A 25,268-nucleotide genomic window follows, 5' to 3' on the forward strand; every position below is an offset into this window, starting at 1 on the left:
CTCCAAAAACATACACAAAGGACACCTGGAACCTCTTCAAAGACCATCAAAACTCCTCAGACCTGCCTGGAACTTCCTGTAAGTCAACCAGAACCTTTAGATCCACTACAGAAGCTACTAAAAGACGCTCTGGATGCTCCTTAACAGCCATTAAAACCTGAAAACATCTGTGGAACCTCATCAGTGACAACTAAAAGTACTTTAAAAATCCCAGGACCTCCTGAAGTACTAAAAAAACACCTGCAAAGATGTTGAGAAACTTCTCACTGATGATCAAGCCTCCTTAAAGAATCCCACCATCAACACTCCTCTAAAACTCCTTAGAACCTCTTCAGTGACCGCACAAACTGCTAAAAGAAGCTCTAGATTCTGCATAACAGCTGCCAGAACCTTAAGAAAACATCTCTTGACCCTCCTAAACGACCAAAACTCCCACAAGAATTAATCTAAATTTTGGATAAACACCAAAACCTTTCCAAGGACTTTTGGAATCTCCTCAAACATCGTCAAAACTTCTGCTTCACCACCTGGAATCTCTTAAAAACATCCCTGAGACCTCATTAGTTACAACTACACTACGTTAAAATCCTAGAAGCTCCTGAAGTACCACTAAAAAGATGGTGAGAAACCTCTAAATGACCAAGCAAACTCCTTTAGAAGTCCCAGGATCTCCTCAAACAGCATCAAAACACCTCCAAAGCTGTCAGCAGCCTCCTGTAACACCATCAAAGCCTCTAGAACATTTTCAGTGACAACAAACTGCTAAGATTCTCCCCAACAGCTGCCAAAACCTTTTTAAAACATCTCTTGAACCTCCTGAATGACCAAAAGTCAACATCTAAACTTCTTCTGGAACCATCAATACCTTAAAATCATCCCTGAACCCTCATTAGCTGTGACTAAAACTCCTTAAAATACCCAAAAACAAACACTTAGAATACATGTGAATATGAAAAAACTTCTCAACAAAACCCTTACAGAATCTCTGAAACCTCCTGAACCTCCTAAAACTCGAGCTTTGGTTTGTATTTTAGTTTTTCTACTTACTTGGGATAAGAAGTAACCAATAAATAGAATAACTGGACAATATCTAATATCTGATTATTATGTTTACTACATTTACATTATATATTTATATTTTTTACTAGATTTACATTGTTATTACTATTATTATTAGTAGTAGTAGAAGCAGTAATATTAGCATTATTATTAGTATTAACAATGTGCCCTTTTGGGAAAAAAATCAAAAAACAACAACAAGTCCAGATATGTGGACAGCAGGTCTTAAGAGGCTGAACTCCATCAAAACTCCTGTAGAACTGCCTGCAAACTTCTCAATGACCACAAAGACTCCTTAAAAGCGGCCAGGACCTCCTAAAACTCAAAAAAAAAAAAAAAAAAACTGCTGCAAAAATGTAATTAAAATAAAATAAAATAAAATAAAATCTCCTCAATGAGGATATAAGGATTCAACAAATTCGTGAAATCTACTCCAGGACTCCTGGAACTTCCTCAAAAACCTTCAAAACTTCTACTAAACCACCTGGAACCTCTTCAGTGACCACAGAACCTTCTAAGTTCTCCTGGATCCATCAAAACCTTAAAACATCCTAAAACCCTCATGAGTTAGAACTAAAACTCCTTAAAACACTCCAGGACCTCCTGAAATGCAATACAAACACCTGTAAATATGGAAACACTTCTACAGAATCTCTGAAATGTCTTTGAAGACCATCAGAACTCCTGCTGAACCACCTGCAAACTTCTCAGTGAGCATCAAAAACTCCAATAAAGATTCAGTTCATTCTGAATTCCAGCTGCTGGAACTTCCTTAAAACTCCTGGAAGCTTCCAGTGAAACCTGCTCAGCAGAAACACGAGTTTGTCTTCAAACGTGTTTGTTCTCTTTGGAAGCAGAAGAATCTCAATAAAACACGAAGCAAAATACAAACCGCAACTTTCTCCAACATTCAGGGACCTTTGTGGACTCACCGAGAAGAAAAACTCTGATTCCGGATCCGAGCTCGGATTTAATCCAGCAGAAGAACCTGAAGAACCTGAAGAACCTGGAGGAGAAGCTGCGGTGTCACCTGAAGGATCCACACGTTCTGGTCAGACTGAAGCTGGAAGCTGAACTCCTCCTTCATCATCTTCATCTTCATCTCAGACCGCCCCGCCGCTCTGCTGCTGCGTTCAGGTGCAGCTCGGAATATCTGTCATCCGGAGTTCACGGAGGTTCAGGGTGACAAAAAGCAGATAAACAGGGGCGTCACTAGGTTTTAAGAACGGGGGGGGACTGTTTAGGAAATGAACACAAAATACAATAAAGGATTTAAAAATAAAATTAAACATTAAAAGGTGATAAAACATTTAAAAAGAAAAACCTGAACAAAGATTTAACCTAAAAATTAAACATTGGGAAAGAAAAGGACATTTTTCAAACAAGCCGATAAAACATTTGAAAAAACAATTAAACATTAAAAAGACAAAACATTTCAAAATCAGACATTAGAAAAGAATAAAATGTGAGAAAAGAGCAAAACTAAAGATTTAAGAAGAATCAAACTAAAGACAAAACATTGTAAAAGACACCAGTTAGACTTTAGAAGATCAAATTAAACAGAAGAGACGATAAAACGATGAAAAAGAGCAAAAACAGAGAAAGGTCTTAAAGCGTTTTCTAGTCTGAAATGAAAACATCAAGTTGTTTCTTCAAACATTTCCTCTTTCTGTGTTCTTGGTTTGACTGTGGACAGATTTACTAAGAGCTCATTTCAGAAAACTGCTTTCAGATAAAGTCTACTAGTAGTTGAAGGCATCGATCAAACTAATGTTACCTTCTGATCTCCACAAACTTTACTGTTCAGTGAAGAGAATCAAAGTTTGTTCAGGATTTCTAAAGAACCCACAGGTGAAGGTCTGAGAAGAACTCAGATGGATGATCTAAATGTGAAATCAAGACTCATGGTCACAAGTTTTAAGGCTTCTGTTCACCACAAAGTTCAAACTAACACAGAAGTACTGAGAAACTTTTAAAACTTCAGTCCTCAGACTGTCTGAAGGTTCAAACTAACAGAGATCTACTGTGGGACTTAGAACATTTCATCCCTCAGACTGTGTGAAAGCTCAGGTCCTGAGGACTGGGGAGGTGTGGAGGCTTTGGAAAGTCTTGGAACTGAGGGTTCAACCCTCCAGCACAAAGGCTGAAGTCCAACCTCCCGAGAAGCTCGACGGTCAAGTCGAGACTAGAGTTTAAAAAAAACTCGAAAACGACAAAAAATCGATGATAAATGCGCAAAAAATAGAAGAATTAGTATCTGAGCAAGTAGTTCAGGGGGATAAGAGGAGAGACTACCAAGTGGAAGGTAGCAGGATCAAGTCCCACCACTGGTGTTTTTCTTTGTCTTAGTTTTTCAGAAAATTTAAGAAGGGTCTTCTCTTGAACCAGCAGCTCCATATGCAAACCCTTAACTCACTGAGCTACAGATCAGATAAAAAGAAATAAACTCGTCGTCCCTTTGACACCGTAGTTTCTGTTCCTAATAAAGTGACCACATGGGTGGAGCCAAGGCGGAGTCAGAGTGGAGGTGGGTGGCAGCCTCCCCCCTCTACCCCCCACCTCCCCCCTCTACCCCCCACCGCCCGACGAGTTTTTTTGAAAATCCGAGTCTCGACGGGTTTCCCGAGTTTCTGGAGTTTCCACCAGGTCAGAGGCAGAACAAGTTGTCATGAAGAGGTGTTGAAGTCAGCGAGGATGGAGTGACTTTTTACAGCGACTGGAAGGAAGACGACTAGAAGAAAAAGGTTTTTAAAAGGTTTTAAGGAGTCAAATGGTGAACAGCAGGAAACTGGACATCTTTGGATTAAAGAATCGATTTAAAAAAAGCTGTAGAACTATAACTGGGGTCATTAATCAGATTTATTTTTGCAGATCCTTTTAATAACACTGCTCAGGTTGGTGTCAGACTCAGAGTTGCTGTTTTTCCCACAGAACAGCGTGTCAGTAAACACAACAGAGGAAGTTATTTAAGGACCTACAGCTCCCTCTGGTGGAACAGGTTCATCAACACAGCAAAGAAGAACTTAGAAAATAACAGTAAATGTGTTTTCCACATTAATACTCCTGTTGTCCTCATTTACAAACACCAAAAAAATTATTCACTTGTCTGAAAAAAAATCCAAAAACTCAGAAAAATATTCCCCAAATTTGTAAAAAAAAAAAAAAAAAATTTGCAAAATCTTCAGGAAGGAAATTAAAATAATTCCTTAAAACTTTCCCTTCAAAGTTTTATTTTAAAAAATGCAAGAAAGAAAATTTTTTAAAATAATTTTAAAAATGTAAATATTTTCAAAAAATTAAAAAAAATTACAAAGAAATTTTGAAAATATCTAAAGTGATTCCATATTTATCAGTAAAAGTTCTAATATTTTCTTTAAAAACTTTGTTCTTAAAGAAATATTTTTTAGCATTTTTTTTGTTGCTCCAAAAAAAATGTTGAAAAATTCACCAAAAAATGTTGGAAACAGACGTTTTCACTGTGATTTTTTTATTTCCACATTTTCAAACTTTTAAACGGGTCAATTTGATCTGCAGGACGACACCAGGTTAAATCTGGTTCACCTTCAGGTTACTGACCGGTTTCACTCTCAGATAATATTTACACACATACATGTATATTTAGATTTACTTCATAGCAGTAATCATTTACTTGCATTAAAAAAGAAAGAAAGAAAACATTTGTACTATTGCCAGAAATCTTTGCTTCTTCTTTTGTAAAACGTTTTTAAAATGACAGTACAAAGAATGCATAGAATGTGGAATATAAAACATGACATCAGACAGTGGTGATAAAGAAATCTGTTTATTTACTGACTACATTTGGCAGGTTTTTAGTTTATTATACAAAAACAACGACAGATTTAAACAGTTGCTTCGGCTGCAGAAATAAAAGGCAGAAAACGGAGTCTGCTGCATAAAAACACACAAAATAAAGTGGTTCTTCCCGTTTTCTTCATCTTTAAAGGTATAAAACAAAAAGGAAATACAATAAGGTGCATTTTCTGTTTAATTTCTCTAATATAATATGTTTGTATTTTTGCATCTTTCTGATGATTTTGACCCTTTTTGTTGTAATTTTACATCTTTATGATCATTTTAAACATTTTTGGGGTAGTTTTTTGGTATTTTTGCATATTTCTGATGATTTTACGCCTCTTTCATATAATTCTGTATCTTTTTATTATGATTTAAAACATTTTTGCTTTTTTTTTTGCACATTTCTGACAATTTTGTGCCTGTGCTATCTTTTTATGACGATTTGTTGGTTTTTTTTGCATATTTCTGATGATTTTGTGCCTTTTTTCTGTAATTTTGCATCTTTTCATAATGATTTTAATATGTTTGTGGTACAGTCTATAGAAAATGACATTCAGTAAACTAATAGACAGTAAACTTTCAGGATTTTAGCCTGTAGCTTTAACGGTTAGCCTCTCGCGCTAAGTAACAACATTAGCTTTATTTAAAGAACAACTTTAAAGCTCATAAAGGTAAAATATTGCTATTAAAGTCTAAAATGACATTCAGCTGCAAACACAACTGAACAAACTCTAAAAACTTCACTTTTTACCAGGTAGATTGTTTTTAAGAACAGCTTTAAATCTTTCTTTGGTCTTTCAAAGATTGTTTTTATTTGCACCAGAGCATCGGATTCATGGACGTCGACTTTGGAAACGACGACAAACATCTGACGACAAATATCAAAGATAAATAATAAACACCGGAGAGTTTTAAGCCAGTATTCTATTAAATGACAGATTTAAAACGGCACCAGATGCAAAAGGACAAAGGAGAAGTTAGAATAAACGGATTATACTTGATTACACAGACTCTGGGATGAACTGCAACTTTGTAATCGCAGCTAAAAACCTAAAATCTACCTTAACAAAGTTCATTTCTTACTAAAATAAAGCACATGAAGCCAGACAGTAGACGTTCCGGCGGTTCCTCTGTTGATGAGGCTTCAGGTATGACGGTGTGGTTGGAGGTGAAGTCCTGCTCTGCTCTACATGCTAACCGTATGTTGGATGCAACATGCTAACCGTATGTTGGATGCAACATGCTAACCGTATGTTGGATGCAACATGCTAACCGTATGTTGGATGCAACATGCTAACCGTATGTGCGGCTCACAGCAGGGTGCAGGCAGACGGATATTTGGCCATAAACACTTTGTTCTCCATCCCATAAACGAAGAAGCTGTAGTCCTTCCCGTTGTAGGAGTAGTAGGCGTGAGTCAGTGGCACCAGCTCAATGGTCTGACGCTGAAACAAAACAACCTGACGTCACTCAGACGCAACATTTAGCGTCTAAACAAACAGAATCCAGTCAGGTCTGTGAGATCTAAGATGCTTCTGCAAAGAGGAGAGTCTATCGCTGAGAAACATGAATCCTGAGAATCTACTTCCTATTTCCCAAGAAATATACAGTTGAGAAGTAAAGTTTACGTCCACTTGTAGAATCCATGTTTATCACTTAGTCTAGAGTCTCCAAGGGCTCCCAGAACTCTGGATTTCTATGATGAAATCTTTGGAGCACACTACCTAAAAAAAAAGACCCGCCCAAGACAGTCTGGAACCAGTCCTAAACCAGTCCTAGAAAAGCCTAAAATCAGGACCAAAGTCAACCGAAACTAGTCCAAGAAAATGTTCAGAACCAGTCCAAAAAAGTCAAAAACCAGTACAATATTGGGAACAAAACCAAACCTAAACTACTCATAGAAAAGTCCAAGACCATCTGAAACCAGTCCTCATCCAGGACCAGATCCAAAGTAAAATAAATCCTAAACCAACTTTAAATCACATCTAGAACCAGGAGAACCAAGACTGGAACCAAACATAATGCAGAGATCATCATCACAGTGTAGAGATACCGACATTTAGTGCACAAGGAAACGTGCAAAGTTGTGTCACATGACGACTTAACGAGACATTTTTTGTGTTTTCTCTTGGAATAACTGATGGATCCTCATGTTTACCTGCTGCAGGATCCGGCTGGTGGAGGTGAAACGAACGAGGTGGTCGTTGATCATCTTTGATGAAACATCACAGATCTCCTGATCGGGGAAACCCTGGATAGGATAAACCTGGAGAAGCAATAACCAACCAATAAATCAAACAATCATTGAAACAACAAAAATGAATAAAGTGTTCTGATCTGAGCTGTTTTAAACACATAAACTCTGGTTGGACGTCATTAACCACCACATAGGTCTTTGTCATGGTGCCCCTTCACTGCCTAAACTCCCACAATGCTCTCTGCTTGAACATGAGTGAGGTCTCCTCTGGTCTCTACAGAATTAAACAGGAAGAGGCTCCACCTGGTGTAACAACCAGGAACTACAGCTGGTCTACATTTACCGACATCATGGAGAGAACACAGGTTTACGAAATCTGTTGGAGCCTCAGTATATCCTACCCTCCAACACTACATTTACCATCTAGTACTACATTTACCCTCTAATTCTACATTTACCCTCCAACGCTACATTTACCCTCCAACGCTACATTTACCCTCCAATGCTACATTTAGTCTCTAATGCTACATTTACCCTCCAAAGCTACATTTACCCTCCAACGCTACATTTACCCTCCAACGCTACATTTAGTCTCTAATGCTACATTTAGTCTCTAATGCTACATTTACCCTCCAAAGCTACATTTACCCTCCAACGCTACATTTACCCTCCAACGCTACATTTACCCTCCAACGCTACATTTACCCTCCAACGCTACATTTAGTCTCTAATGCTACATTTACCCTCCAATGCTACATTTAGTCTCTAATGCTACATTTACCCTCCAATGCTACATTTAGTCTCTAATGCTACATTTACCCTCCAATGCTACATTTAGTCTCTAATGCTACATTTACCCTCCAATGCTACATTTACCCTCTAATGCTACATTTACCCTCCAATGCTACATTTACCCTCTAATGCTACATTTACCCTCCAATGCTACATTTACCCTCTAACACTGCATTTACTCTCCAACACTACATTTACCCTCTAATACTGCATTTCCAACCTCAAATGACAAACATCTAACCAGAAAGAAGCCTGATGTCTTTACCAGGACGTTCTCATCAACAAAGAAAGGATCTCCTGAAACCTTCCCAAAGTTCTTGTCTGGGAATTCCGGCTGACGGTCTGGAATGAAATTTTCAACATTGTTCTTCCTGTAGACAAACACAAAAACCAAAAGACCTGCAGAAGAAGAAGAAGAAGAACCAAAACAAGAACAAAAACAAGAAGAAGTAGCGATGTGAAGGACCTGAATCTTTGGATCATGAACTCACCAGGTGACGGTGAGCAGGATGAAGTGCAACAGGTTTTGACTTCCGTGACAAACAGAGCAGGTCTTAAAGCCACGACCGTGACAAGAAAAACACCTGGAGGAGGAGGGACAGGTGAGAGCAGCGGCTGACATATCTACAGCAGAGAACAACATGACAAGAGGCTGAGACAGTAAAGTCAGAATAAAGGAGGGTAGCTCGACTCCAACCTCTTGCGTCCTCGTCCATGACAGGAAGTGCAGCGTTTGTTCCGGGATCGGCCGTGACCGTGACAGAAAGTGCAGCGTTTCTACAAAATAAGACCAAAGTTTAGCGAGAAACTTAGAACTGAGGGATCCTAGTCTCTGTTTTTATGCCTTTAACTACATCAAGTGAAGTAAAGATGCATTCAGGGTCTGGTTTTATGATTGTAATAAACAAAATTTAGCTCAACTCGACACTTGACGATACGGCAGCGTTCATAGAGGCCATGAAACTCTAATAAAACCCTCGTGTGTTCACTTTAAAAGATCTAGAACATGTTTATCTCCACCTTACCTGTCCTCTACCGAAGCAGGAAGTGCAGCGAGTGTTTCCACAGCCGTTGCATTTGTGACACAACTGAGACAAAAACCAAAAAAAATCTGTTATCAGAGAATATAAGTTTATTAAAACAGAGTCTGATCAGTCAGAAGTTATTCTAGGAGATCTAAAGATAAAAATATAAACATGCTAAACACGACCAAATAGAAAATACAGCAGAAAACTGAATAAATCAAATAAAAAAACCCTAAAAAGATTGAAAGTGACCACAAAAAATTAAAACAAAAACATTGACAAAAAACAAGAAAAAATTAAAAATTACAAAATACACAAAAAACTACAAAAGGTTGAAAATGACAAAAATGACACAAAAACAAAAAGATTAAAAATGACAAAAAAACAACAATATAATTGAAAATGGCACAAAAAGACAGAAAACAAGAAAAAGACTGAAATTGACAAAAAACAACACAAAATAGTAAATAAGTCAAGAAAATGAGATTGAAAATGACAATTTGACAAAAAACACGAAAAAAGACTGAAAATGACAAAAAAATTACAAAAAACAACAAAAACACTAAAATGAGGCAAAACATGAAAAAAGACTCAAAATTACCAAAAAATTTACAAAAAAACAACAAAAAGACTAAAAATTGACCAAAAAAAACCCAACATAACATTGTACATAAGTCATGGAAAGTATTATTTCATCTCAAATCACCAGATTTGTAAGAGTTTTATTTATCTTTTATTCAATTTTTAATTTGCAAAAAAAAATGTCTAAAATTTTGGATAGAAAGTGCAAAAATTTCTCATCCATCTATGATTTGATTGATTTTTTTCAAATCACAAACTATGAAAATGAAAAAGGCATCTGTGAAATTTTAGGTTTATATATATGTGGTCAGATATTTTTTTTAAATAAATCACTAAATAGAAAACTTTTTAATCTGAAATATGATAAAAATGAGAAAAAAGTTCTTTTCACTGAACTTTTCGAACTGATTGAGCTAATTTGACAAGCTTCAACAGAAAAACTAAATCATTGGTGGAGTTTCTAAATGGTTCTCCAACTATAACTAATAAAACTCTTTTTTAATACTACAGTAGTTTTATTGTGAAGCTGTTAAATTGTTTTATTTTGCAGTAAACCCAAACAGGAAACAGCATTAAAAAGCATATTTAACAGTAAAATGACAGAAAAAGGATGAAATACTGAGAACTTACCTTGACGAAGGATGAATGCGGCACTCGGACCTTCTCCACCTGGTCGGTGTATCTCTGAGGAAACATCACCTGAACGTCCCACGGAGGAGGACTGACTCCATACTGAGGTCCGTCTACCGTCTGACCTGGAAACGGTACCAATAAGGAACTCTGAACACCATCACAACTTCATTCTAACCCCGACAACAACTTTCAGCTCATCCACTAAACCAGACTTCATTCCAGTCAGAGCTCCTGGATCTAAACCCACAACCCCGCAGGACTAACTGCCTTCCCATGAGCCTCAGCTGGTCTCTGGTCAGTCCTGGTATTTGAAGCATGTAAAATCCAGCAGTGAAAGGAAGAATGAAGCCTTCAGAGCAGCATTTATCATCCAGATCATGATCTGAGAGCAGCTTCTCATGTTAAACAAGAAGTACATGAGCTGAGTCATCATCAGTCATGTTCTACTTGGTGTTTGAAACAGATCTAACTGGTGTTTATCGACATGAACCTCATGAAAACACAACATTTCCGCTAATCCATGTCCGACCGATCTTCCAGGAGATAAACAGTCATGAACCAAAGTTTCCGTCCATTTATAAAGTCTACGTTTATCATCAGTCTTTAGTTTCCAACGACTCCTAGAACTCTGGATTTTCTACTATGGAATCATTGAAACGTATTTTGGTTCTTTCACAGATTTATTAAAGGTCTTCTGGAGGAAAGTTCTGAACAAAAACTGAAGGTCAAGCTTTTAACCAAAAGAACACCAAACCTACCATCCAGCATGGAGGTGGCAGTATCATGCTCTGGGGTTTCAGACTGTGTTAGACTGGTTCTGGACTTTGGTGGGACTGGTTCATGTTCAGTTCCAGTCTTGGTTCTCCTGGTTTGGGATGTAATTTAAAGTTGTCTTGGACTTTTTTAGGAGTAATTTGAGTTTTGGTCCAGTTTTTGTATTGGTTTTTGACTTCTTTAGCACCAGTAACAGACCGTTTCTAAAACTGGTTTAGTTTTGGTTTAGGACTGCTTTCTGAACATTTTCTTGGACTGGTTTAGGTTTGATTTTGGTCTTGGTTTTAGACCTTTTTAGGACTGGTTTCAGACTGTTTTGGGCGAGTCTTTTTTAACCCCCCAGAACACCAAACCTACCATCCAGCACGGTGGTGGCAGTATCATGCTCTGTGGAACTGGAGCTTTGCACAAAGTAAATGGAATAATGAAGAAGGAGGATCACCTCCACGTTCTTAGTGAGAACCTAAAACCATCAGCAGAAGGTTGGTCTTGGACACAGTTGGATGTTTCAACCAGACAATGAGCCCAAACACACATCAGATGTGGTAAAGAAATGGTTCCATCAGGCTGGAATGAAGGTTCTAGACTGGTCTTTCTTTCTTGGTGATCTTTTAAATGTTAATAATTGGTTAAATTTGTCCGTTTCCTCCTCAGTTCGGTTCTTCTGGTTTCAATCTTCTGGTTTATCTTTGACTCCTCTTGACAGAATTGGTTCAGTTCAACTAAATTTGCCTTTCTAACTCAGACTTGTTTCTCCATCAGTCCACAGGTTCTTGATGGATTTAAATCAGGACTCAGAACCTTCATTCTAGCCTGATGGAACCACTTCTTCACCATCAGAGGTTTGGAAGTCTTACCGTTGTAGGGCTCAAACTGCCAGGCGCTGGTTCTGGTCTCGGTGTAGGTCTCCAGTCGGTACTGAAGGAGACAGTCAGAAGAAAGAACATGACAGAACAACTACCTTCTTACATCAATATTTTCAGAGTTACAGATCTTTGAAGTACAAAAAGGTGGGTCCAAATTTCACAGTTTCTTTCATTTAATCTGATTTTTGTTCACTGTTTTTTTTAATAACTAACGAGTTTCATGTCATACAGTTTGCCCAAATGAGACAAAGATCATCAAAATAACTCAAAAGACACAAAACAACCGCAAATAGAAAAAAAATTAACAGAAAGAGTCACAAAATGACCACAAAGACAGAAAACAACCCCAAAAACATGATGAGTCACTAAATTTAAGGTGCAGCCGTATGAATAAACTTAAAATTCATAATGTAACACCTTACATAAAACCTTCGAAGTGAAATGTTGTATTTGTGCTGTTTTCAGTCGTCTTGGCCTTCCACTGGAGCCACATCAGGTCAGATGTGGTTTTAACATTATTTATTTCCCTGTCATCGGCATCAGTGTGACGTCTCAGATACAGAATTCGTCTTATTTTCTCCGGTAAACAACGAGTGTGAATGTGAGAGCATGTCGGAGTAAATGAGGATGAAGGAACAGTCTGAGCTTCGGTTTCATGGTCACAAGTCAACTGACGTCTGGGTGGAAATTCAGATTCATTTTCTCCTGCCAGGCTCAGATTTATTCTACATGTCCTGAATGAACCCGGATTTACTTCAGAGCTCTAAGAATCTCCACCCCATCTTTAGTTGTTAGCTTCAGATCATCGCCTAGATGGGAAACAGATCTTCTAATCCGACAGATGCTTCTCAACATGATGCTGGTGGCAGCATCATGATGTGAAGCACGGTGGTGGCAGCATCATGATGTGAAGCACGGTGGAGGCAGCATCATGATGTGAAGCACGGTGGAGGCAGCATCATGATGTGAAGCACGGTGGAGGCAGCATCATGATGTGAAGCACGGTGGTGGCAGCATCATGACGTGAAGCACGGTGGTGGCAGCATCATGACGTGAAGCACGGTGGTGGCAGCATCATGACGTGAAGCACGGTGGAGGCAGCATCATGATGTGAAGCACGGTGGAGGCAGCATCATGATGTGAAGCACGGTGGAGGCAGCATCATGATGTTAAGCACGGTGGAGGCAGCATCATGACGTGAAGCACGGTGGAGGCAGCATCATGACGTGAAGCACGGTGGAGGCAGCATCATGACGTGAAGCACGGTGGAGGCAGCATCATGGTGTGAAGCATGGTGGAGGCAGCATCATGACGTGAAGCATGGTGGAGGCAGCATCATGACGTGAAGCATGGTGGAGGCAGCATCATGACGTGAAGCACGGTGGAGGCAGCATCATGATGTGAAGCACGGTGGAGGCAGCATCATGGTGTGAAGCACGGTGGAGGCAGCATCATGGTGTGAAGCACGGTGGAGGCAGCATCATGACGTGAAGCACGGTGGAGGCAGCATCATGGTGTGAAGCACGGTGGAGGCAGCATCATGACGTGAAGCACGGTGGAGGCAGCATCATGACGTGAAGCACGGTGGAGGCAGCATCATGACGTGAAGCACGGTGGAGGCAGCATCATGACGTGAAGCACGGTGGAGGCAGCATCATGACGTGAAGCACGGTGGAGGCAGCATCATGACGTGAAGCATGGTGGAGGCAGCATCATGACGTGAAGCACGGTGGAGGCAGCATCATGACGTGAAGCATGGTGGAGGCAGCATCATGACGTGAAGCACGGTGGTGGCAGCATCATGACGTGAAGCACGGTGGAGGCAGCATCATGATGTGAAGCTTGGTGGTGGAAGCATCATGACGTGAAGCATGGTGGTGGCAGCATCATGATGTGAAAACAACTGTATTGTAAAGTTTGACCAAATAGTTACAAAGCTAGCTTAAATCGCTAACAGCTGATGACCACGGCTCTGTGGGGGAACTGAACTCTTCATCTCTATGGGTTCTGATAACTTTTCAATCTCCAACTCTAAGGAAACGCACAAAACATTGAATATGGAGGCTAACAGTCCGGCTCGGTTGGTCATTGTTGGTTTTTACGTCTATAAAGGCAGCATAAAGGTCGTACCCGGTACACGGTGATGGCTTTGAGCTCTTTGAACGTCAGGTTCCTGGCTGGTTTGGAGCTGTACCTCCATTTAGATTCCACAAACTTGATCAGAGCTTCTCTGGCCACATCCTCCGACACCGTGGGAACCCTGGAGAAAAGAATCTTTTAGAACATCAAGACTTTTCTCCCAAAAGAGACCATTTAATCAGGATACAGAACAAAGTGTGGAGCGGTACCTGACGTTGGGAACCAGAGTGTTCCTGTTGAGTTCAGGCTGAGGGTTGTAGGCAGGTGGAGGAGGATACAACGGGTTATCATCCTCTGGACAAAGCACAAAAACAGACCAGATGAAGGGAGGACAGTGTTGAAGAGGAACCTCAGAGCAGAAGAAGAATCCTGACCTCCTCCTTTGTGACCCTGGTATCCATGGATGTCGTCCAGCCAGCCAGGAGGAGGCGCTGAAGGTCCCTCCTCTGGGATGTTTGGATCAAAGACACCTGAAAATAGGAGCAGATCTGGTTTTTATGAGCGTTTTCTGTCATTTTACTCAACGGGCTCGTCGCTTTTTAAAGTTAGACTGTTAAAAAAAAAAACGTTTTAGAACCCCAACCAACACCAGCTGAACAAAATAATGATGAGAACAAAATAATACTATGAATTTATGAAGCTCTTTTCACACAGTTTAAAAGTGTTTTACAATAAAACTAATGTCTAATTTGACAAATAATGAAAACAAATTAAAATAACAAAGATCCCAACCGTGAAATAATATAAAATTAGGTCAAATCAGTGTTTTTTTTTTTTTTTTTTTTTAATATAGCACATTTAAAACAACAGCTACTACTTTTAAATGTTTAAAATTAGGATTTAGTTGAAAATTAAGAGCGAATATTTTGGATAAAATGTGAGAAACATGAAGGAAAAGAAGAGGGACTTAATTTGGTAAATTTAATTTAAAAATTGTGTTTTTGTATTTTTCTGTCAAACTGACGGTACTTCTTTATATTTTTCTTGTACTTTCGAAGACGATGTTACTTATGGTGTCATTTTAGCTGAGTGATTCATAAATATTATGGATTAAAACCCTACAAAGATTACATAAAATACAACTTTACCTGATTATTATTAAGGCTGAGATCTACAGTGTTAGAAATTATGCAGATTAATAAATAATGACGTATTTGGAGTTTAAGTTTGGATTTGACATAAATATCAATAAAACCCAACAAATCCAAGGATCCATGGTTCTCTATGAAGAAGAATTACATTTTTTTTGCAGGTGTTGCTGCTCACATAGAAACCTGTTTCCACTTTGACATTAAAGATTGTTTTTTTTTTTTGTAAATTCTGGTAAATAAAAAAATCTTTATTAAATGGGAAATCTTCCAAAGGACGGTGAGAGCGTTTTAAATGTCCCCGTATTTTCTGTACTTTAATCTGTTTCATGTTTTCCACGACTTCTCAAGTCGGGACATGAAAGATTATTCAGAAAGTTCAGTTTTATGGGAATTATCTGACATTAAAACCAGTCTGTGATGACATTTAGAATAAATCCAGAGAGTCAGAGTTTGTTTGAACGGTTCATTCTCTGCTTTGGATCCTTCAGCAGGTTAGAACAACAAACTGAACCCAGCCCAGAGTTTGAGGATCTTCAGCTGAAAGACTCTAAAGTCAATGAAACACACCCAGGAGAGGATTCAGAGGCTGTTTGTTTTCTCTTTATGAACCGAAGATAAGCAGAGGTGATCCGACCTGAGGCGTTCTAGAGCAACATTTCAACACAACGACCAATCAGGTGGAAGCAGACATCCAGAAACTCGTTCTCTATTTCACTTTTACTTCCTACAGGAGACTTTTACATTTTCCTGTTCCTCAGTAATCGAGTGGTCTTTGAGAAAACTTTAAGGCAAAAATCTGGATTCTCATTTGTCCGACAGATTTCCTTCAAGCTCAGATTTAAGGGACAGAAAAGTTTATTTTCATGATGAATTCTGGGTAGTTTGATCAAAGGTGAGAGGATTCCTGCATCGCAAATTACTACCATGCTGTTACGCAGCAATAAAATGCAACGCCATAAGATGCGATCCGATGGGAAAATATGCGATGTGAAAACATAAAGGCAATAAGATAAAATGCGATAAAATAAAATGTGATAAGGTAAAATGCGCTAAGGTAAAATGCAATAAAATAAAATGCGATAAGATAAAATGCGATACGATGAAATGCGATACGATAAAATGCGCTAAGGTAAAATGCGATAAGATAAAATGCGATAAGATAAAATGCGAGAAGGTAAAATGCGCTAAGGTAAAATGCAATAAAATAAAATACGATAAGGTAAAATGCGATAAAATAAAATGTGATAAGATAAAATGTGATAAAATAAAATACGATAAGGTAAAATGCGATAAGATAAAATGCGATACGATAAAATGCGATACGATAAAATGCGCTAAGGTAAAATGCACTAAGATAAAATGCGATAAGATAAAATGCGAGAAGGTAAAATGCGCTAAGGTAAAATGCAATAAAATAAAATACGATAAGGTAAAATGCGATAAAATAAAATGTGATAAGATAAAATGCGATAAGATAAAATGTGATAAAATAAAATACGATAAGGTAAAATGCGATAAAATAAAATGTGATAAGATAAAATGCACTAAGATAAAATGCGATACGATAAAATACGATAAGGTAAAATGCACTAAGATAAAATGCGATACGATAAAATGCGATAAGGTAAAATGCGCTAAGGTAAAATGCGATAAAATAAAATACGATAAGATAAAATGCGATAAGATAAAATACGATAAGGTAAAATGCGCTAAGGTAAAATGCGATAAAATAAAATACGATAAGGTAAAATGCGACAAGATAAAATGTGATAAGATAAAATGCGATAAGATAAAATGTGATAAAATAAAATGCGATAAGATAAAATGCGATAAGATAAAATGCGATATGGTAAAATGCGCTAAGGTAAAATGCGATAAAATAAAATACGATAAGGTAAAATGCGATAAAATAAAATGTGATAAGATAAAATGCGATAAGATAAAATGTGATAAAATAAAATACGATAAGGTAAAATGCACTAAGATAAAATGCGATACGATAAAATGCGATAAGGTAAAATGCGCTAAGGTAAAATGCAATAAAATAAAATGCGATAAGATAAAATGCGATAAGATAAAATACGCTAAGGTAAAATGCGCTAAGGTAAAATGCGATAAAATAAAATACGATAAGGTAAAATGCGATAAAATAAAATGTGATAAGATAAAATGCGATAAGATAAAATGCGATAAGATAAAATACGATAAGGTAAAATGCGCTAAGGTAAAATGCGATAAAATAAAATACGATAAGGTAAAATGCGACAAGATAAAATGTGATAAGATAAAATGCGATAAGATAAAATGTGATAAAATAAATGCGATAAGATAAAATGCGATAAGATAAAATGCGATATGGTAAAATGCGCTAAGGTAAAATGCGATAAAATAAAATACGATAAGGTAAAATGCGATAAAATAAAATGTGATAAGATAAAATGCGATAAGATAAAATGTGATAAAATAAAATACGATAAGGTAAAATGCACTAAGATAAAATGCGATACGATAAAATGCGATAAGGTAAAATGCGCTAAGGTAAAATGCAATAAAATAAAATGCGATCAGATAAAATGCGATAAGATAAAATACGCTAAGGTAAATGCGCTAAGGTAAAATGCGATAAAATAAAATACGATAAGGTAAAATGCGACAAGATAAAATGTGATAAGATAAAATGCGATAATATAAAATGTGATAAAATAAAATGCGATAAGATAAAATGCGATAAGATAAAATGCGATATGGTAAAATGCGCTAAGGTAAAATGCGATAAAATAAAATACGATAAGGTAAAATGCGATAAAATAAAATGTGATAAGATAAAATGCGATAAGATAAAATGTGATAAAATAAAATACGATAAGGTAAAATGCACTAAGATAAAATGCGATACGATAAAATGCGATAAGGTAAAATGCGCTAAGGTAAAATGCAATAAAATAAAATGCGATCAGATAAAATGCGATAAGATAAAATACGCTAAGGTAAAATGCGCTAAGGTAAAATGCGATAAAATAAAATACGATAAGGTAAAATGCGATAAAATAAAATGTGATAAGATAAAATGCGATAAGATAAAATGTGATAAAATAAAATACGATAAGGTAAAATGCACTAAGATAAAATGCGATACGATAAAATGCGATAAGGTAAAATGCGCTAAGGTAAAATGCGATAAAATAAAATACGATAAGATAAAATGCGATAAGATAAAATACGATAAGGTAAAATGCGATAAAATAAAATGTGATAAGATAAAATGCGATAAGATAAAATGTGATAAAATAAAATACGATAAGGTAAAATGCACTAAGATAAAATGCGATACGATAAAATGCGATAAGGTAAAATGCGCTAAGGTAAAATGCGATAAAATAAAATACGATAAGATAAAATGCGATAAGATAAAATACGATAAGGTAAAATGCGCTAAGGTAAAATGCGATAAAATAAAATACGATAAGGTAAAATGCGACAAGATAAAATGTGATAAGATAAAATGCGATAAGATAAAATGTGATAAAATAAAATGCGATAAGATAAAATGCGATAAGATAAAATGCGATATGGTAAAATGCGCTAAGGTAAAATGCGATAAAATAAAATACGATAAGGTAAAATGCGATAAAATAAAATGTGATTAGATAAAATGCGATAAGATAAAATGTGATAAAATAAAATACGATAAGGTAAAATGCACTAAGATAAAATGCGATACGATAAAATGCGATAAGGTAAAATGCGCTAAGGTAAAATGCAATAAAATAAAATGCGATAAGATAAAATGCGATAAGATAAAATACGCTAAGGTAAAATGCGCTAAGGTAAAATGCGATAAAATAAAATACGATAAGGTAAAATGCGATAAAATAAAATGTGATAAGATAAAATGCGATAAGATAAAATGTGATAAAATAAAATACGATAAGGTAAAATGCACTAAGATAAAATGCGATACGATAAAATGCGATAAGGTAAAATGCGCTAAGGTAAAATGCAATAAAATAAAATGCGATAAGATAAAATGCGATAAGATAAAATACGATAAGGTAAAATGCGCTAAGGTAAAATGCGATAAAATAAAATACGATAAGGTAAAATGCGACAAGATAAAATGTGATAAGATAAAATGCGATAAGATAAAATGTGATAAAATAAAATGCGATAAGATAAAATGCGATAAGATAAAATGCGATATGGTAAAATGCGCTAAGGTAAAATGCGCTAAGGTAAAATACGATAAGGTAAAATGCGATAAGGTAAAATGCGCTAAGATAAAATGCGCTAAGATAAAATGCGATAAGATAAAATGCGATAAGATAAAATATGACACTGTGATAAGAGGAAATGTGATGCAATGATGAGGCAGACAGTAACAGTTGTATTTCCGTTTCATAACTGCTTTATCAGTTCCTTCATCTCACACAGTAGCCACAAATCTGATGTCTGTCCACCACAAGGCGACATTACATGAAGAACAGCAGCCACTTAACACGCTCAAACCTGATGTTGTTGCAAAGAAATAATCAAATATCAAAAACTAGCCGAGGTTTTCCATCTTTGGTAAAGACGTTTAATTAAAAATACACTTTTTTCGTGTTCACAACTTCAGCGACAGTGTTTATACTGCTGTTCCATAACTGCTTTATCATCTCATTAATCTCACACAGTAGCCACAAATCTGATGTTTTTCCTCAACAATGAATAGCGGCCGTCTAACATGCGTCACCGTCCACACAAACACTCTCTTAGCAACCCGACGGCGGCGACTGTTTTCCAGCAGGTCCTCAGAGCCGCTGCTGACCGGCAGGTAAAAATAGAACGTCACCGTGGAACACACAATACCTCCAACCCAGGGACAGAAATACCAGCGAGGAGAAGGTGTTTCCCCAAACAGATGTGGGCCGAGATGGAGGGAGGGTGAAAGGAGGGAAATAAGAGGAGAGGCAGGAATGTGGGAACAAAGCCGGGTCCATTACCGAGGCTTTAACTGCACAAAGAAGCTAAATTTACTCACTTATTTCACACACATCAGTGTAAACAAGAAAGAAACCCCTGAAGACATAATTAAAATACCTCACAGTGAGGAGACACACCTTCAGAACCCACCTTCAACCTACAGACACACAAAGTCTGTCCACATCGGTACAACAACTCCTGTTCTCCATGGATCCAGACTAGAACGGCAAAGCCAAAGCCAACGCCAAAACAAGACTCAAAACAACAAAAACAAGACACAAAACAACAAAAATAAGATCCAGAATGACAAACATGAGACATAAAACGACAAAAACGAGAGACAAAACGACAAATACGAGACGTTCTAGGTGTGGTCTTGTATCTTGGAAACGTCATAAAGGAGCAAAAATTGTTAAGGACCAAAAAATCTTGTGAATTCAAACCTTTTGTAAGTCACATTGTCCAATTTTTTGGATGTTTACAAGTGTGAGGTAACACACATAATTCTACACCGTGCCCCAAAAGTTCGTTCTCCCCACTGGACACCATGTTTGATGGGTTCCACCTGGTCCATCAGGTTCTAATGGTTGTTGGTCTGGTCCAACTGTCAGGTCCCAGGAGATAAACATCTTGTTTGACCAAAATGCATTAAATTCACAACCAGATGTTGGAAAAGTTGTTACTATGACCAATAGTCAGGGTGGAGGAGATACTCTATCAGAGTCTGAGATTCATCTACAGGTCATTGGTCTTCTGAATGCAGGAAAAACTGGTCATCAGAAGTTATAGAAGTCTGAAAATGGTCGAAGATTTCAAGTCTTAATTTTGGCTGTAATAATAGGGTACCCCCTACCTACTTCAAATGGCCATAACTTTGAAACTAATGACAATAAAGCATTCAAAATTTGGATTTTCCCATCATATATAATGTACTAAATGTATGTAAAAACTTAGCAAAATCTGAGAGGGTCAGGTGGGAAGTTTTCTTAAAATTGGTTGATTTCATACGGAATGACCCTTTGAGTTTGAAGCAACACACAGAATAAAGTCCTTTTGGGTTTGAAGCTCAGATTTGGTTAATTTTCCAGACGGAACTCAACAACGCAGCTCATTGTGTCAAGGAGTTGAAAATGAAACCGATTGGTTCTGTTCTTACAGACTTTGATGATCAGTCTCGTTTTGGCGAACCTTCAAACACAACACGTCTTTTAAACCAGCGGATGTTTCTCCAGATTCAAAGGGTTCATTATTTACTGCTGCTGTGAACCACTGACTCCTAACAGCCGGCAGTAACAGGCTGATGTCTGGCATTTTAACCATCATCGGTATCGTCATTTCGGTTGACTTACGATCACAAGAACAACCCACAGAGACCACAGTAGTAGTTGTATGAAATCTTAAAAACATCACGACACCATAGAATGTGTCCATTTACTACAGAAGTACCCACAAACTAAATGAGCTTCCACTGAGAACGGATACAAAATCACATGACCTAAATATGTAGCGGGTAGCGGGAATTTAACTCGCTTTACAAGTTATTTTGGACAGATTTTGAGTCTTTATTGGTCATTTTTAATTCAAATTCAATCATTCTGAACAATGATTGAATTATCTGGGACTTCTTTTGAGTCGTTTGGGTCCAGATTTAACTAATTTTAGACCATGTTTAACACATTTTGAGTAGTTTTGAACAGGTCTCAAGTGTTGTAAATTGATAATGGATAAAGTTTGAGTCCATTTGGATGATTTTTTAGGTACTTTAGGACATATTTCAGTCACTGAAGACAAGTTTCAACTCATTATCAAAAAATTCCAAGTCATTTACTACAATAAAGTAGTTTTGGACAAATTTCAAGTTATTTTGAACAGATTTTGAGTCATTGTTGGTGAATTTGTTTGGGCAAATTCACCAACAATGACTCAAAATCATTCTGAACCAATTTGGAGTATTTTTGGGACTTGTTCGGGGTTATCTGGGACTTCTTTGGCTCATTTCCGACAAGATTTAACATTTTTTTTAACATATTTTGTACCATTCTTTTAACACGTTTTGGGATATTTTGAGTAGTTTTGAACGGGTTTCCAGTCATTTTGGACTAACTTCAACTTGTTTTATGAATTATTTTGGACAGATTTTCAGTCATTACTGCCAATTTTTAATTCGTTTGAACAAATTCAATCATTTTGATACAATTTGAAGTTTTTTGGGGGACTTTTTCAGGGTTATCTGGGACTTCTGTTAGCTCCTTAACCACAAGACTTAACATATTGGGGGAATTTTTAATTCAAACTGAATCATTTGAAGAATGTAAAACATTTTAAATGTTTTGTTTACTCCATAATTCTATTTGTGTTGGTTCATAGTTCTGATGCCTTCAGTAGGGTGACCATACGTCCTCTTTTGCCCAGACATGTCCTCTTTTGAGAGGCTGTCCGGCCTGCGTTTATAAAGTCCTTCAAATGTCCGGGTTTTTGATCAACTAGCTTGAGCGCATCACAGACCAGTGTATTTATCATTCACGTAAAATGGTTCCTTTGGAAACACGCTCTGAGAGGCGGAGTTTGAGCCGAACCCCGGAACGCTCCACACTCACTCCTCGCAGGCTGACAGTCAGGTAGGCACACTGCGAGAGAACACTCGAACAGAAAGAAAATGCCGAAACGCAAATGTCATTTCATTGATGAAATGCGAAAAAAGTACCCCTGTTTTCGTCCGGGTCGTGTCAAATGGGAGGCAGAATGTACAGTCTGCAAAGCTGGAACTTATGTCTCTGTAGCTAATAAGAGAAGGAAAAAGAAGGAAAAAAGGACTGTTGACTTGAGGCATTATTTCTATATTTTTTTCATTTGCCATTAGACACATTATTTTGAAGAATGGGCTAACTGAACATTGAAGAATAGGCTTCCTCTCTTTTTTTCTTTTTGTTTAATATTTTGAGGCATTATTTCTATTTTTACATAATTGATAATTGGGAGGTTATTTTGAAGAATGGTACTCTACCTCACTTTTCCTAACTAAGGTGTAAGTGTCAGAGAGATGATTATTTCTTATTTTGTTAAACATCTGAATACATGTGTTCCTACACAACTTGAGTCAATAACTATTAAAGACCAGAGCATGCCATATTTGTATGTGACTGATTATATTGTTTAGGAGAATTGCTTTAATAAATATATTTATAAAGCAACTGTTTGTGAGTGTTTTGGGCTATTTTTCTGTATACCCAGGTAAAATGTTCTTTTCTGGAGAATTCAGAATATCTGTTTAACTGAGTTTGAAGCACAGAAAGACCCCTGACCCACGGAAAACCCCTAAAAATTGGGGGGGACTGAAAATATTTCGCGCGCGAGCTGGAAGTGTGTCCTCTTTTCAGAGAAACAGAATATGGTCACCCTACCTTCAGTGAGAATCTACGATGGAAATAGTGATGAAGATAAACCAGGAAATGAGAAGCTGTGTCCAACCTACAGATTGCCAGTGTACGTCAACTTGTATAAAGAGACTTTTTCCTCATTTCTGCACCAAAATTTGTCCAAAAATCCCATTAGGAGCACAAAGCAGCATCCTCGTTAACTTTTTGCGCAGTTTGACGTCTTTTACAAACTGAAACGTCGTAAAAACTTCACTCTGCAGTAACAGCTGACATTAATAAAACTCACATTAATAAAACTCTTTATTACTGGTTTAAATATGCAGATAAATCAAACTACATGCAACATATACGTTGAGTCTTCATTCTTAACTTTAAACTGTTTAATATTTTATCATTAAGTTGATTCTGCGCAGTTTAAAGCTGCACATGATCAACAATTACACTGATGGTATTTCTGTTTTTACCTCATTAGATCAACAGTTTTATGCTCTGATAAACCTCCAGCCTTGAAAGCAGCAGTTTAACGGTTTAATCAGCTCTGATTCATGGATTCATTTACAGCTTTAACTCTGATCAACCTCAGTAAACAGTCTGACTGCTACAGGAAGCAGCAGAAATCTGAACTTTCAGTTTGACGAAACTTCAGCAAAACTCAGAAATAAAAGCTGAACTGAGATTTTAGGAGAGTTTAGAGCAGCTCACCCAGATCTTCGTCCTTTTCGTCCATTTCTGCTCCGCTGGGATCGTGAATGAATCTCACAGACGCAAAAACAGAAAAAAAACTGAAGTGACTGTAGAGAGTTGGGCGGGGATTTCAAAATAAAAGCCTGGGATTGAGGGAAAGGCGCTTCAGCTCAGAAAGTAAATATATTATATAAAAAAGCTAAAAAATAACACAAAATATTACACCTGAAACTAAATCTAAGCTTTCTCACTGGGGAACTTTGGATTTGTTGAGTTTTCAGGCAGATTTTTTGACGGATTAGTACTTTAATTTATGTTTATCTCCATAATTAGTGAGAAAAAATGACTATAAATGTTCCTGATCCATAAATATTTTAAATCTATAATAGCAGTTTATACATTTTAAAAGAAGAAAATGTCATAATTTACTGCCAGCTATAGTTAGAATAATAATATTTAACTGTAGTTGTTATTAGAAGGTCACAGCACTAAACATTAAAACTGAGAACTCCAGGAGGCTGGCATTAATTCAACTCTGATTAACAGTTTAAATAAATAACATTAGTAACACAGGAAATATTTTATTCATGTGGCTATAAATAATAAATTAAGCAACATACTTTCTCTTTCTGAGTGATTGTTTATTAATTTATTTGTGTGCTCTTTATTTATGTATTTATGTATTTTTGTGGATTTATTTATGGAACTGATGTGTGTTTATTTACATGAATATTTTGCTTATTTAATTGTGGATTTATTTATTTGTTTTTAGGTATTTATGTATTTGTGACTTTATTGTATATTTATTTATGTATGTTTTTATTTGTGGATATATTGATGCATTTATTTGTATATTTATGCAATTATTTGTGTATTTATTTAGGTATGCACGTATTAATAGATTTATTTTCATATTCATTTATATTTTTATTTATGTATTTATGAAGGTTTTTTATTTAATCATTTTTGCCTTGAGTGAAATTCTCCTTCAGTGCAGCGCATGGGTACTCCTTTGTCGTTTTGTTTTGAAGGGCCGGTCTTCCTACTTCCGTCCTGGCTGCTGTGTTTGATGGGATTTGAAGCAGCTGCTGCCGCGCCCACAGTGTTTACATTCCAGCCAGTCACGAAGAAGAGAAAAAGAGGAGAAATTAATTTAAAAAAAATCTAAAACCTTAAAAGTTTCTGAACCTGTTTCAGTCTTTAGTTTTCTGGGTTTTCTGTGACTCTGAAGCTATTGTTTGAAAAACTCCTGCAGGTTTCGGATTTCTTCC

At 36.8% G+C, this 25,268-nt stretch overlaps 2 protein-coding genes across 2 annotated transcripts in view; both read right to left on the reverse strand.

Annotated features, from left to right (window-relative positions):
* Nucleotides 1-2,134, reverse strand: part of si:dkey-49n23.1 (semaphorin-3D) — a 110,455-nt gene extending 108,321 nt beyond the window's left edge. The window contains exon 1 of the mRNA XM_051947895.1: nt 1,992-2,134. The gene's annotated coding sequence lies outside the window, so the exon portion shown is untranslated. The remainder of the gene's footprint in view (nt 1-1,991) is intronic.
* A 2,711-nt stretch (nt 2,135-4,845) lies between these two features.
* ssuh2.1 (ssu-2 homolog, tandem duplicate 1) lies at nt 4,846-24,089 on the reverse strand. Its single transcript, XM_022214297.2, has 12 exons — nt 24,016-24,089; nt 14,258-14,353; nt 14,093-14,177; nt 13,875-14,004; nt 11,736-11,796; nt 10,102-10,226; nt 8,890-8,952; nt 8,562-8,641; nt 8,356-8,448; nt 8,130-8,235; nt 7,034-7,141; nt 4,846-6,320 (listed from the first exon to the last, which is right to left on the reverse strand). Exons 1-12 carry the CDS (start codon nt 24,038-24,040, stop codon nt 6,186-6,188), a joined length of 1,107 nt encoding a protein of 368 aa, XP_022069989.1. The 5' UTR covers nt 24,041-24,089; the 3' UTR covers nt 4,846-6,185.
* Between the last annotated feature and the right edge of the window lie 1,179 nt (nt 24,090-25,268).

This window comes from Acanthochromis polyacanthus, chromosome 5, assembly GCF_021347895.1.
Source record: "Acanthochromis polyacanthus isolate Apoly-LR-REF ecotype Palm Island chromosome 5, KAUST_Apoly_ChrSc, whole genome shotgun sequence".
NCBI classification, from domain to species: domain Eukaryota; kingdom Metazoa; phylum Chordata; class Actinopteri; family Pomacentridae; genus Acanthochromis; species Acanthochromis polyacanthus.

Excerpts from the sequence above, each read along its gene's own strand:
- ssuh2.1 (XM_022214297.2), bottom strand. The coding sequence starts at position 24,040 with ATGGACGAAAAGGACGAAGATCTGG. Across the intron at positions 14,005-14,092 it reads ACTCTGGTTCCCAACGTCAG|GGTTCCCACGGTGTCGGAGG; the intron begins GTACCGCTCCAC and ends TCTTTTCTCCAG. Across the intron at positions 7,142-8,129 it reads TTGTTGATGAGAACGTCCTG|GTTTATCCTATCCAGGGTTT; the intron begins GTAAAGACATCA and ends TTGCTTCTCCAG.